This window comes from Trachinotus anak, unplaced genomic scaffold (genome assembly GCF_046630095.1).
Source record: "Trachinotus anak isolate AG129_WGS33_773 ecotype Australia unplaced genomic scaffold, CSIRO_AGI_Tana_v1 ptg000020l, whole genome shotgun sequence".
NCBI lineage: Eukaryota > Metazoa > Chordata > Actinopteri > Carangiformes > Carangidae > Trachinotus > Trachinotus anak.
This window is the reverse complement of record NW_027273871.1, coordinates 931,357-947,181: the sequence shown is the minus strand read 5'-3', so window position 1 is coordinate 947,181 and position 15,825 is coordinate 931,357. Positions and strand designations below refer to the sequence as shown.

General features: G+C 40.3%; 1 protein-coding gene across 1 annotated transcript in view; it reads left to right on the top strand.

The window, feature by feature from the left end:
- LOC139637570 (FRAS1-related extracellular matrix protein 2-like) overlaps positions 1-15,825 on the top strand; it is a 59,052-nt gene that overhangs the window by 14,309 nt on the left and 28,918 nt on the right. Inside the window, exon 3 of the mRNA XM_071506371.1 lies at positions 6,800-6,946. Within this exon, the coding sequence (XP_071362472.1) occupies positions 6,800-6,946 (147 nt within the window). The remainder of the gene's footprint in view (positions 1-6,799; positions 6,947-15,825) is intronic.

Genomic DNA, 15,825 nt, shown 5'->3' with positions numbered 1-15,825 from the left:
TCTCACCCTTGCTGTTTCGTCCTTCCATTTCTTCCTGCCGTGTTTGTCTGTCAGCGCTGGTACTGATGGATGTCTCTGTTGTAGGATTATGGCACGTTCTGCAGTTGTGAATGTCGCTGGCGATGATCTGCATCTCATTAGAGCGTTGAGATGAGAGCACGAGACTTGTTGAGGGATGTGAAGGGATTTTTTTTTTTTTTTCATCATGCTAATCATCTGTGATTCTGTGATTCTCAAAGCTTGACAACTGATCCACTACGCAAACATGACCAAACACACTCTAATCTGAAGAATAAACAAGAAGACTCTTTGCAACATTTATTTTGCCACTGAAATGTTATGATTTACATTTTGAAAGATCTTAAAAGTTAGTTCTTTCATCCAATTTCCACCATGTCCTTCCTCCTCATGATTTTCTCTGTACAAAATGAAACTGTAGGAAAGTGACAATTCCAGCTCATATTCTGTGTTTTACTGCCTTGGCAGGTGTCATGAACTGACTCAGTTTCCCGCTATTTCATTTAAAATAGATTATAATGGATCTTTAATTTATGTTTACTGTTAATCATGTAAGCATTAGGATGTAAAGTGATACTGCATTTGCACTTTTCTGTTCACACTGCAGTATGATAGTACACAGCACTGGGGAGCTGTTCTGAGCTCCGCTTTATTATAAAATAATAAAAACCATACATCTAAAAGTATGGCAAGTCACTGAAGTAAACATGTACATCTGAAGAGTTGGAGGAGACAACAGAAGGAAATGAGAGCATAGAAAAAAAAAAAAAAACCAAAAACTGGCAGGGAGAAACCAGGGATTTCAGTAACCCATCCCTGTCTTAAATATTATATTAGCGGCATGGGGAGACTGGCGCTGAAGCTGGAGTGATAGGTGTGCTGGAGTTCTGCCTCTGTGATCGGCACAAAAAAAAAAAAATCCTGCGGGAGGACAAATGCTTCTAGGTGTTATTATTCATCTGACACTCAGATACAGATGTATGTACTCACACGTGCACAGCTGTAGCCACGACTGCAGACACACACGCACACACCTTAAGGAAGCGGCCATTTCTTTATCCTCGAGCCTTCTCCCCGTAAGCTGGGCCCAGGGTCATATACGGCTGTTTTTGCAGACATCAGGGAAAAACCTCAAGGTTATTAAGTGTATCGCAAGAACTTCAAAGGCGTGAGGAATCTCTGCCCTGCATGTCAGTCGCTTATGGTTTCATGTGCAAGGTAGCTCAGGGTGTTTCTGCACCACAGCCATGCCTGATGGCTATTGAGCATAGGAAAGGAAACAATGCATTATTCTATCGCATGCAAATTTCATTGCTTTAGGGCGAGTGCGTGGTGGTGGGGTTGGGGATGGAGGGGTGGTAATTGTATGTGCACTTCACTTCCTTTGTTGCCAACAGGGACCATAGTGTAGTATAGTATTGAAGTCTCCCCGATATATAAACGGCGGCACCACATTTGTCCTTGCGTTTGGATTCGGTTGTGAAGCCGTGTGAAGTGACTGATCAAACGCTCTGACGAGTGGAAATAATTACCTGCACACATGTAAAAGTGTCAGTGCAGACAATCAAAATATATTTGATCCCGGCGAATTAACAACAAAGAAAACTCGTGCACATTGGCGTCAATTTGCCCTCGAGTTGAGAGCAGCATTTCAAGTACATGTTCTCAGCCCTGGTCAGCCTACTGATAACTCACCACACCTCAGGAGATACCCACTCTCATGCTGCTTGCCTTGGGCAGAGTGTAAATGAAGTGGGATACACATGCGCGCACACACACACACACACACACACACACACACAGACATATTATAAATAATCTGGTATCCGTGTCTGATCTGGTATAATTATTCAGTCTGATATATCCGTGGCCACACACACGCACACACGCACCTTGTGATCTAAAGAAACAGCTGAGTGCAGAACCCACCACAGTCTTTTTATGATCATCTTTGCCACTCGTTGCACAAATGCCGAACCCACCAGCGTCGGTACAGTCACTGCCACATGTCTGTCAGGATAATCCAAAAGGTACTGAAACATCCCGAGGGGGAGTGAGATATGTGATGTATGTAGAGTGCCGCTCCTGTCAGATGGATGGTGCGAGGGGTCCTATTACTACTGAGATATTACTGCCAGTCTATTTTAGCAGAGAGAGAGAGAGAGAGAGAGTGTCAAAGTGCTCAACGTGCAGTGTACTTTGTGAAAAGGAACATCTTGTCAACTGAATGAATAGCAGATTTAGCGATTATGTCCTAGTCCGATGCTTCTCAAAGGTTTCCCTTGCTGAGAAAAGATCTTTGGGATTGTTGGTTGCATATAGCTGTTTGGTTGCCAATGGCACTGGGAGTTCTGGACTCATATACAAAGGAGTGCCGAGGTAGATGGAGATATAACAGTGAAGGAAGGGTCACTGTGCCAGGAGCAGATGTACTGAACAGCAGACGGCGGCGTCTTGCTGTGAAAAATCCTCCTTTGATTTTGGGGGTGAAATCTCAGACATGTAAACACATTCACACACACACGCAGCTGAAGCTGAAAATGAGACAGCCCTGATGTTTTTGTTTTTTTTTTAAAGTGAAGCTGAAGTCCTAATTAAAACCTTGATTTAAAAAAAAATATATGTCATGGCAATGTTTCTAATCTAAGTGTCGTTTTTAACATGCAGGGCTGGCTGTTACATTCTCCAACACAATAGTCTCTGTTATCAAAAGCCACACATACACAAACAAAAACACATGCTTCACACATCACCCAAAACCTATGAATAATAGCTTCACCTTTTAAGCCTGTGTGCAACACATTATGATTGGACAAACATGAGTCTGTGTTGGAAAAGCGTTTTTTAGGGAATCTGATCTGAAGACTTAATGTGGCAATTTTGAGATCACCATCTCCCTCAGGCTTGAGCTGTTCCCATATTTGCACAGACCGTTTTATGTATTTATTGTGTGATGATTTCAGTGTCATTTCTTTATTGTAGCGAGGAGGAACTTAATTATATGGCTCTCTGACATGTCACATACAGCATACAGCATAAAATGGGTTTATTCCATATTGTGTAAAACATCGAGTGGACACTCATCGTGTAGTGACATATGGTAGGCTACAATCAGCAGAGCTGTAAAATGCCAGTAAAGTAGTTGTAATGGCGATGTGGTTGGTTGGTGTAATAAGCTGGTACTTGGCTGTCATACGGTATGAGTGTCATTATGTAAAAAAAAAAGAAGCACTTTCAGCAGCCAGTCTTGCTGATGTTCAGACACTCGTTTTGCTGTTTTATCCTTTTTCAATGTTTCTTTTTCACTACACTCTGACTTTTCAGCTTGCTCTTAAGCTGACTCAGACAGAACAGGCGTGACAGCTCAGTGCACTCAAATCACAAGACTTTTGACTCAAGATCCAAAAATTCGATAACAGATTCTGCTTTAATAAAGTCAAAAAATTACTTTCAACTCCACTTTGACTTTGACACAAACATCTCTAGACTTTACATAGCCTCAAGTTTTATGACTTTAAAGACTTGATTCTCTCCCTAAGCCCAAAGTGTGAGAATCTAGGCTGATGCTTAGCAGCATGTTCAGAAACAGAGCAGATACCCAGGCCTTGTTACTGAAGGTCAGCAACACTTTTGATGTGCTTTTGAATGGTTGTACTTTCATGGCGGGTATATTTCAGGGGGTTGAGGTTCTCCAAATCTCTAGAAGGAGCAGGTTAGAGAGAAAAGAGAAGTGTGGGTTACTCTGTGTGTGTGTGTGTGTATATATGTGTTTGGGGGGGGTGGGGGGGGGGCATTTTATTTAAAATAGAGGTGACAATTCTCAAGACCACAAGCAGCAACATTAGCATTCATTTACAGTTGTGTTAATGGCCAAAATCATTTTCCTTATAGCTCTGGTCAGGTGTTCATCAGAACTTCTGATACGTTTCACGCACACTGTTTGGTGTTAAACAGAGCTGTTTTAGCTGGAAATAGTTGCCTGCCTGTAAAAGACACTATTAAGACTGAACTATAGTGTAATATGTGGGCCGCAAAACTGAATCAGTGAGATGAAAGAAACTAAAAGCTCTATTGAGGCAGCGTTGGTTAATATAATTCTGACTGTTTCATCACTGCAAGCAAAGGCTTTCACATGACTTGAAACCAATTGCTTCAGCAATATTTCACAAAAACACTGGCAGAGCTTTAACAGTGGATGTTCATTTCATAAGCTATTAGCTATTACTGTCGGTGTTTACATTTTGAATGACATTAAAATGGAAGCAGGAATATGATGTGAAATTTGGCGAAGAAACATGAGCTTTTTTTTATGTACAGAATGTGCCACAAGAAAATTTCAAGATATTTGAATCTGTTTAATCTGTTCATCATCGACATTTGACCAGCAAGTTCTGTCATGTCAAACCTGATGACATGAAGCACACCAGTCACTAACTGAACAAATCTTATGTAGAGGGAGTTTTTCCTCCCCACTGTTACCACAAACTTTCTCACTGTGGGAACTGTTGGGTCTCTCTATAATATTGTAAAGTCTTGACCTTGTACCTGTACCTTGTAAAGTCCCTTGAGATAATGTATGTTATGATTTGGAGCCATATAAATAAAACCGAATTGAATTGAATCTTGAAGTTCGGAAGGAAATTGTGAAAAACCAGCAGCTGCACCAAACTTGTAGAGCAACATGTAGACCTACAACAAAAACAGTCTTGCTGTGCATTAAGTTAAGATGCCTTTGTCAGTTTCATCCCACTGGACAGCTGTCTGTGATTATTCCCTACCACGCGCCATCATCAAAACTGTAGTTTTTCTCTGCAGATTTCTCAGAGTGCCCAGATCTTTAGAATTTGTTGTAGAGAAACTATGATCCCTAATTGGTTTTAAAAAAAAACAAACTCTGGTGAGTATTTGTTAGAAAAGCCTTTGAAAGAGGGTGTAAAGTGAATTTAGCTCTATTGAGGATGATTTCAAAGCTGCTTTTTTGTACGGTAAGCACACGTGAGAAGTCTTTTATCCATCTGAGAGGCTGGTGGAATGAAGCTCATTGATTCAGATCCCTATTGTCTGTGCACAGCTCCTAACCTTTAGTAAGAGGTCACACAGTAGGAGAAGTACACACTCACAAACATGCACACAAACACACACACACACACACACACACACACACACACACATACACAGTAAGACTTCAGGCAGCTTATCCTGCAGTTACTTTCAGGGAGCTGGGCTGAAAGTCAAGGTTGCAGCAAAGCTGAAAAGGAAGAGTTGTGTGTGTTTACATGGGTGTAAGTGTAAGATATTATATTTGCAACCGCTAAGTGAAGGCTGAACTTGGCCTACAGACTGTTTTGAGGACACTTGAGATGTGATTGTATTAGCTGTCTCGTCACCTCGACATGTTTGTTGCTGTGTGTGCTAAGCTGGAAAGTGCTGAACTTTTCACCTCTGCTGCGTTTTAGCACCATGTCTGGATACCATGTTTGGAGCTTCATCCTAACAGAGAGCTGGACCTGTGTGTGCTTAGATGTGGAGTTGGAGTTTTGCACTTTATGATACTATTTATGATTTTTTTTTTTGGTTTTTTTTGGTTTTTTTTGATCAGGGTAAGGATTTTTTTTTATTTTAACCATTACTAGAGTGTGAGAATGCAGGATTAGTTACAGAGTGTAGCACCCCCTTTTTTTGCACAAGGAGGTTTGAACTACAATCTGCCCTGCTGCCATTTCTGATCACTATGAGATCATATGATGGAGGTGAAGTGCCACGCTGTTGGTGCCTTTAACAGCCATACCGCTTCAGCCTGTAAGAGACATAAATAACTTGAAAACAAATAGCTTTGAGATCGTCTTCAATAGAATTCAGTGAGATTTTCTGTATGACAGCACCATGCATAACATTTGCGCAAACAGTCCTTCACCCCTGCATTTCCCTCTTCCAGCAAAACACACACTCAGACATCTAGTTTAGAACTCACTGAAATGCCATGCATAGCAAAGCATTGTTTATCACTACACAAAAGCAGGAAAAAAAAGGAAAAAGATCCCTCCTCCACTTGTTTTATTCCAGTTTTACAAGGTGTTCTCATTATTTCCATTCATTACTGCAGAATTCTCCCCTTTACCCCAGCAGTAGGTAGGTAAATTAGACACACAAAGCATCTCTACAAATGGCATCCTTTCTGGCTGCTTGTTGAAGTGGCAGCTATTGAGTACTATTAGCCTGGTGCTAACACAACCATTTACTCTGCAAACCCCTTCCTTTATAGCACTGATTGGTTGGCACAGTCAGATCCTCATGATGATGTGCTATTTTTGCAGAAGTGAGAAGAAAAGAAAATGCAACAAAGGAGAATGTGGATTTAATTATAGAACCCAGTAAAGATCAACTGTTACCTATAGAAAGCTTCAAGATTGTGTGTTTGGTTGCTTTTTTTTTAATGAATCTGTAAATATTCTGCACCAGATGCATTGTGAGCATTTGCACTGCACATTGGAAATAATTAAAACACTTTTTCTTCATTACAGTTTTACAGTTATTGCTCCTTTGGGGTCACAGAATATCCCCTTATAGTTTCCTTTCCAGTTTATACTGAGAACTGAATGCAGTATTTGGTAAATCAGAGGAATAAATGGGCACAGACTCATCACACCAGCTTTTCTGCAGAGATCTAATAAACAGTCTGTTTACACTGTCACACTTGAGTTATTTGAGAAGCAGATAGTTTAGATAGATAAATACTAAACCAGTAACAAAATACCTTTATGTTCTTATGTCTTTCGTCCAGGTGGTAACAAGCTAAAGGGACAACCGTTCCGTCTAGATTGGGCCTGGATCTCTTTAGAGAAAGAATACTACGTGGTGGACGAGGAGGACAAGTTTCTGGAGGTGGTGCTCAGACGGAGAGGCTACCTCGGAGAGACGTCTTTCATTGGTGAGTGTTTGTGTTTGTTTGGTCCGGTAACAGCAGACTTGTTGACTAATGTGCAGAATAAAATGACAATGAATGATAAAAAAACATGACATGTACCTGATGATAAACAGCCGATCGACAGTCAGCTCTCAGTACAGTGCAATGCAGCATGAAACAAAGCAAAATGAAATAAATGAAACTTGCAGCTCATTAAACGGTTACCGCCAGGATTAGCCACAACCACATTAAGCTAACAAAGTTACTGACGACATGTACAGCCACTAAAACGCACTTTTACCCCTAAAAATAATAGTATTTTGCCAGAGCTTTGTAAAAACGACCACCTACCACAAGGTCCCGTAACTGCAGACTGTTGACCAATTACGGGGTTTACCTGCGGAGTCTGCAGTGGCCCATCAGAGTGTGGCATTCAAATACTCACAAGAAAATACGGTAATAAATCACCGTGGCAATATACAAAGCAATAAAAACAACCATTGAGACAGCAATCAGCATAATATTAAGACAGGTAGCTGTGTAATAATGAATTAAATTCAGTGCACCTTCAATAATGACAGCAAGACAGGTAGTGGTGGCAAGTGAGATCACTAACTCTACTAACTCCGTTGCACTAGCAAGTTAAACAAAAATGGTGAACATGGTAAACATTATAGCAGCTAAACATCATATTAGCAAAGCACATTCGCATTTTCATTGTGAGCATGTGAGCATGCTGGCATTGCTCCTTTCTTGAATGTGAGTGTTTTTAAATTACTGCTCTGGTGTTGTCTGTCTTCTTGTTAATTATTTTTGTGTATTTATTCTGTTTTAAGCATACTCTCGACATCAGTGAAAATGAGGGCATGCCTCCAATGATTATTAGAGAGTTCAACAAAGGTTGATTCTTAAAAGAAAAAAAAGAAAAAATAGCATTAAGCTCCAAGCATCGCTGTGCAGCTTCACAAACGTAGCGTGGCTGTGGCCTCACAGTGGCATTCATTTAGACTTCCATTACTTTACACTACTGTTAATACTGGGTTTTTCATAGCTCTGTGTTTCTCTTTCTCTTGTGTGTAACTAGCATTAAAGGAAAAAGTGCACTGAAAAAACTGCAGTTAGATTCAGGAAATAGCACAAAACCTGAATCTAATTTTTCAGTTTTTGCTTGTATTGTACACAGTTTTGTCATGTTCTTCACTGCAGAGCTTTATGTATATAACAATCACCTACTGTGCTGCTCCCCCAATACATATAAAGACCACAGATGGAACCAAAAAGCAATTGCATATTTCTTACACAGAGCATAACCAGATTTATTCTCTAAGCCAAAGTAATTTTGTTTGGCCGTGAGTCATTTCCAGAGTTTACAAAATGATTTTTTTGTTATGTATTTGAGAACACTATATGATATTGCTGTGAGGACATTTGCAGAGATGTAATTCTTTATTTACCACCACATTCAGGAAAACGATGTCGAGAAAAGTTGTTTTTTTTCTTTGCCAAAAGATTGTTTGTGAAGTAACATGCTATTTTGAGAAATCACTTACCCACATGGGCAAGTGATTTCTCAGCATGTCACAGAGGGAATGAAAAAGGGTCAAAAGGCAATAAAAATTGCATAGCACTGAACTGTGGATACGACAAAATCTACAAAGAGTAAACAAAGCATAGATAGTAGTGACATAACTGAGGTTAGATCTGATCATTGATAAAATGCTTCACAATTAACAGAATTGCTACCCCATCTTTGTCTCTAAAGGAAACAAAGCTGTAGAATAAATGTTGGTCTGTCTATATCTGTTTGACTTGTTTTCTAGGGCTCTCATACACCAGGCTGACATTCCGCCGTTCAGTCATGTATGGCCAATGAGCCTGTAGTTTTCACAGTGTGTCCAGCACCGTTGGCGCTTTTAAGTGCACATTTGACCAACTGAGCACATTGAACTGGCTTCAAAGTCTGACTGGCTGCTCAGCCTGGGGAATTCATCCTTTCAGTGCAGTTTTTCTTTTTTTTTTTTTCACCTCTGCCTTTTATTTTCTATGTACGAGCTGACAACTTAAGTACAAAGCCAAACTTCTTGGTGCTCTTATACCATGCATATTCTCAATTTGTATTTGTTCCATATCACAGGACTACTTAATCAGACTCGCAATGGCTTTGAAAAAGGTTGGCTTGCTGCTTGGAGTAGAAATATAGTCCTTGCAGTGTTTTGCAGTGTGCAATGCAACTTTAGACAGTAGGCGGGAAGCAAAGTGAGCCAATATGTCGGTCATTCCTTGTCAAGTTGCTTTATGTAGGTGGGTTTGATGTGTCAGCGCCCTAAACTGAAGCATAAAAGGGAAGAGATTGAGATGACATTAAGATCAGACAAAATACAAAGCTGCACTCTCCCAGTTTTACTTAAAGTGACTTAGTGTACTGTTGGCTTTGTGAAACACACACATCAATGTCTCATTCTTTAGAAAATGTGCCCATGGCTGTGAAGAAAAAAGCTGCTGTTACATTTTCTTACAAATTAGACCTGTTTGGCTCTTGAGATTCAGCTTAACAATCAGGTAGCTGTTCACCTGCCTTAAAGGTAAAAGTTTAGCCATATTAGGCTGTAAAATGTCTTGTCACAGCAGTCAACAGTGACACTAAGAAACATTTCACCTCTGTCTAGAGGTCTAGAGGACAACAGGTGAATCTTCAACAGACTTAAGAAAATAAAATGATCATCATACCAGTTGCAACACTCGTCATTGTGCAAAACGCAGACAACACACTGCTGGCTCTGTGCTTGTAAAATCTGAAATCCAGCCAGCTACACAAATATCAGTGCCACAGTTTTTAATGAGCTTTTTGACCAGCAGAAACAACACTGCAGCATGTTTTTTTTAATTGTACTTCACATTACATGTAACATGGAAATTAAGCCGCCATCGGCTCCCCATCCATTACATAGCCAAGATGGCGACTGTTGAGGGTGAGATGTGTCCTGCACCGCATGTTGCCGTGAGCATGAATGCATTTATGAACTCAGACCAGCAGGTGTAAGCATGGATGAAGGCTGCACAAATTCAGACACAGCATTAGTGTTTGTGCAGGTTAAAAGGATGATGATGATGCTGATGTCCCTGTCCCTGAACCCTCCTCTTAGCCCCTACTTTATCATGCTTCAGCTCGTTCGCTCTGGGAGAAGCAGCAGCTGTAAGCAGCTTTTACTCTCTCCCACCTCTCAACGTCTTTCTGATCCCTGCTAATCGCTTGGTCAGGTGTTAGCATCGCAGTGTAGCAGTTTATGTGAGCTTAAAGACTTGTCTACCTGCGTGTGTGTATATATGTGTGTGTGTGTGTGTGTGTGTGTGTGTGTGTGTGTGTGTGTGTGTGTGTGTGTGTGTGTGTGTGTGTGTGTGTGGGTGGTTGTGTGATTCCTGTCGGGAAGGTTTTGAGTGTATCTCTTGGGCACACATGAAAGCTTGCGTTCTGACTCTCATCTCTTTGCAGTTGGTTTGTGAGCACCTGTTATCTCTGACCACGCACACACACACACACACACATACACACACAGACACACACATTCACATTTAAGGCTGCTTTTTGAATGAATCTACCATGGCAGGTCAACATGGTGCTAGAAAGCATCAATGTGAAAGTAGCCTCCATCTAGACAGACAGTACCCACAACATATTGAGTTAAGGTGTTTCTATGCATAGGTTGGTTTGAAGGAAAATTTAAGAGTAAAAGTTTGTCTTTACTCTGTATCACCAAATCAATCACTCTGACAACACCATTTTGTCTAATAACCCAAATAAAATGTGTATGCATGTTTGCATGTACGCATTTCTATGCATTGGTGTGTCTAAGCCCAGTCTGGATCTGTTCAGGCACAGATGATGAAATATGGTCCAGTTTAGGGCAACCCCAAATGGAAAAACAAAAACTGATCAAAGTCTAATAACTTTCATAGATTTCAATTTGCTGGGCTGGTGAACAGAGGAATGGAGCCAATGAACCAATAATAAAGTGGCAACACACTCGAAATGGACAAAATAGCGGGAACACCATACAGCGTAATTCAGTCCAATCCAATACTCCCTCAGTAATGGTGCCTTTGATTGATTTTGATGTCAATTGAGTTTTAAAGGTGCAGTTTGTGTTGTTGTCAAGCAAATATCTCATTAAGAGTGAGTGTTGCTGAGGCTCCACTTAAGCTCCTCTTTGCTAATTTCGCTCACATGTGTTTGGCTCAGGCCTTAATGATTTTTTTTTCTCTCTTTACCCATTTGGACAGTTTTGTAGTGTGTTTGATGGATGTCCTCAACTGGCCTCTACCTGAGTCCCCTCATTTAGCCTTGATACTGGTGATTGCCACTTAGCTATTAAAGCAAACACGTACTACAAATAGTACTCAAATCATAATATGACTCACTTGTGTCATTGCCTTTGTAATTTGGATTTACAGGCCAAGGACAAAACAACAGGAATACGTTGAGACAGGATGATTTACAAATAAAGCTACAAAGGTGACCTCAAAACAAGTCTCAGAAATGATCTACTAAACTGATAAACACCTCATTTTTTTGTAAATGTATGTTTACTGTTTAAAACAATTTAAAGTTCCCTGTCACCTCTGTAAAGTGCCAAAGAACAGTGACAACACTGATGTTGTTACTTTTTTTTGTCACTTCGATGACAGAGCAGTCAGAAATTGTTACAACGAAGACACATTTTTCCATCACATTAGGGTTGAAATAAAACAGTAAGTGTGAGGTTAAAAATCTCAACTTTCATCTAATATTTAAGGGTTTTTCGGATGAACAGTGTAGAAACTGAAAGCCTGTTTACACACACACAAACACACACACACACACACCGTCATCAATATTTCAAGACAGAAAATAGTTGAACAATCACAAACATCAGTCAGTTAACTGATTTGGACAGTTGAAAACTTTTCACTATTTGGCCTTGTTTGTATGTTTCTGCCACATTGTCCTAAAAATTGGATGCGAGTGAAAAGAAATGCCATCACGATTTCCCAGAGCTCAAGGTGACATAATTCATCTGACAACAGTTCAAAATCCAGAATATATTGAGTTTACAGTGATATAAAACCGAGAAACAAAGTAAATCCTCACATTTGTGAAGCGAGAACCAGCAACTCTTTGGCTTTTTAGCTTTAAAATGAAAATTAGATTATCCATATTGTTGCCAATTAATATTCTGTTGATTGACTAATTGATTGAACTCTTAAAAGGGATGAGGAATCAGTCTCACACTGTTGTCAGAACAATTAAACATCTGTGTGTGTGTGTGTGTGTGTGTGTGTGTGTGTGTGTGTGTGGTATTCTAAAGAGGGACATGGGAGATTAGTAACAAAGATTAAAGATGGCAACAAAGTCAGACCTGTAAATGAAAAGAAAAATTGATTACAGGAAAAAAAAAAAAAAAAGTAGATGGTGTACTTGCAGGTATAGATTAGAGAGAGAATGTGTCGGGGGTGGAGAAGCGGGGAGAAACACACCCTGCAATGCTGTCAGAAGCTTTGCTGATGAAAGCTGGTGTGGTGCCAGGCAACGGCGGAGGAGAGCTGTTACACATGCTCCATCACAACAGGACATATAGGTAGAGAGGATCAGTGAAGGAGGAACACGCAGATAAGATCAAGGTTCAAAGATGCCCCCGCAAAGCAGAGCTCAGGCAGAACGGGGCCGGACAGGAGCGCGGGGATCAGATTGGATTCTTCTACCACTGTTTTCAAGCTTATACCTCGCTTTCCCGCCTCTTATGAAAAAAAAACAAAAAAACAAACTAATCCAAACATGACTAAGATATCAACCTCCAGCTTAATTCTCCGTCTTCATGGGTGTGTGCTCTCCGTCTCACCTGCTGCGCTCCTCTAATTGAGTTTTGTCACTTCCTCCTCTCTCCTGTGACACTTGTCCCGCTGACTTGTCAACCCACTTAATCCGTCTCGCATTCTTTTCTTTTCATCCATAATCTCTCCTCACCTCATCTCACTGTGGAGAGCATTTGGTCCTTTTGCACCTAACCTGCTTTTTCTCATCAAAGACACCACCTCTGTCCTTCCTACTGCCTCACAGCCGTACAGCCTCTGGGTCTGGGTCATAAGCTGTGTCTTATATTCCTCCTCCACCCACTCTCCGTTTGTCATTCATCGTCTTTCTACCTTCCTCCCTCCTTCCCTTCTCACTCCAGTGCAGCGCTCATTCACAGTTTGTTCTTTCTCTGTCTTTACATTCTCACTTCATTGTGTGCATCCTGTATTTGGTTGTTAACTGCTGTGGTGCACCGCTGCTTATTCATCTCTATCTCTGTTTTGTCACATCTTTTTGCATTGTCCTTCATCCTCTCCTCATCTTTCCTTGCCTTTCCTTTCCTTTCCTTACATAAGTGAAAGCTCACTCCTTGACAACTTTTTTTTTTTCTTTCCTCACTCTCCTTTCTTCCTGGTCCTTGTCCTTGCTCTGAGAGATAAATGGAGGATTGTTAACAACGTGTACTTTTGCCAGGTTAAGATCTATCATCTCCTGTGGGATGTATTCCAGCCTCATTATTGTTGCCAAGCAGGGTGGATAGAGAGATAATTTTATTTCACCGGCAGAGAATGGGAACTGTTGCCCCCCTGAACCTCACTTCTACAGATCTCCACCTCAGCTGCCTCGGCGTGAAATGACCTTTATGGTATAATGAGCAGGAAGGTACCTGCAATCATAAATTTTATGATGAATTGTATATTTTACATTCAGCCAAACTCGGCTTGCTGCAGTATTTGCTTTCAGCAGTGAAATGAACAACAATGCAGTACAAAGGGAAGGAAAGTTTGCAGCTGTAAACAGAATTTGTGTGTGTTTGTGAGCAAATCTTTGTATCTGCGAGTATGTTTGTTTTTGTGTGGGTTATGGAGACACAAACACAAAGGACTGTAGCACTGAGGAACAGCACCCTAGACATCAGAAGGCCCTGTGTGGGTATATTTCCACCTGGTGAGAAATAACCCCACTGCAACCCCAGGCAAGGCATGACTCTGCCCTCCAGGGAGTCCACAATTGTGCTCCACCGTTTTAAGATCAACGCTTCCTCTCACCTGTGGGCGGGACTTTGTATGCGTGTGTTTTTAATAAGATGTGGTACAACTGATCCTCAAGATAGAAGACAGATAGAAACTCTTTTGTACAGTTTTCATTTCTCTAAAGTTATAATCTTGCATTATGTCAACACAATTTTTTCATCTATAGTTATAATTAAATGTTTTTGCATTATGCAACCGCTTCTCTATATAGACAGTACATACTCAGTCTTCATTATTGTTTGAGTCTCTCTTTCTTGCACCTCATACAAATCATGCACAAAGAAGAAGATAAACTCAACCTCAGTATTTACATGTCAGACAACAGTGTCGACTCTCTTCTTTATACAATAAATCCTTCTCACCCACAGTTTATTCTATGCTGCAAGCAGATAGTCATGATGCATTTATTTAAGAGTAGGGCAGAATGGATGACTGCCTGTAACAAGAGGTGCAGCCCTAAACTGCCAACAGAGTGTTAAAAATAGCATGACTTATTTTGGTAAATTTATTTAATTAAAGAGATGCGTTTTAAAGAGTACATTATGGTTGGTGTGCACATTACTTGACCTGTACATGGTCCAGCTGTATACATGACCCAGCTATATATATTTATATATTTATATATACATTTTTACATTTTACATACATTTGTGTGTATATATATATATATATATATATATATCACAATCACTCTCATTCATGTTTATGTACCTGTGAGGATTTACATACCCCATAAGTAGTGAGGAATGTAAGATTGTTCTAAATCTTGTATGTTTGCCTTTCTGGCTTTATTTGATTGTCATTTGTGTTGTTATCAAGAGTAATTGGCCAAATAAGCTGCTCAGTAAATGGAGTGTTTCATCAGAATTGCTTCTCTGAACTGTTTTGTTCCACTTTTCACAACCACGACTGAGAGAAGTCCAGAGCAACCAGTTTTCGCAGTCGTGCTCACCACGGCCAACCAAAATGCAGCGCAGTGCAGCGCTAGCTCACATTTGACCTGAGCATGATATATTGAATATAACACCCTCTGTTTCTCTGTATTTTGTCAACACAAAAAATAATGATGCTGCTATTCCTGACTGCAGCTGCAACACAGCACAGACAAGACAAGGTATAAACCTATATATATATATATTTATATATTCATACATAATATCAAAGATTTCTTACAATCTTACATTCCTCACTACTTTTGGGGTTTGTAAATTATTATAATCACTGAGGGTCCTCACAGGTACATAAACATGAATGAGAGTGATTGTGTAAAAAGGTTGCATTCCTGCACGTGTGATTAATTTCAGCTTTTAATTTGCATACAATGCTCGCCTCTCAAATCTTACTGTTTGTACAATCTAATGTATCCAGCCTCATCTGCATGTGTTTGTCACCTTCCCCTTTCTCTCTGTTTGTTCAGGCCTGAAAAAGGAAAACAAATCCTTTTTATTTACAGGCACATGCATCAACCTGGCATGCATCTGCTCACGTTGTTCTCGCGAGGCACTGCGAATGCAGACAAAGGGGGAATGAACAGCATATTTACAAATGTAATATGTTATCTTATGGCTTCCACCACCTGGGTTTCATTGATGTGCGTTTATATGTGAAACCCCGTATTACCAGTAAGCTCCCCTGCTTTTGAAGAAGGTGTATCGATGAGCATGAATGTTAGATGGATGTCTGCAAAGTGGATTCACATGAAAGATTTATTACAAATGAAATAAGAGCCATTTGAAGAGAAAAGAAGGTGACACGCACACATTCACACTCACACCTAACACTTGGAAAACAGCCATAGTAGCTAATCCATCCCAGGGAGGTGA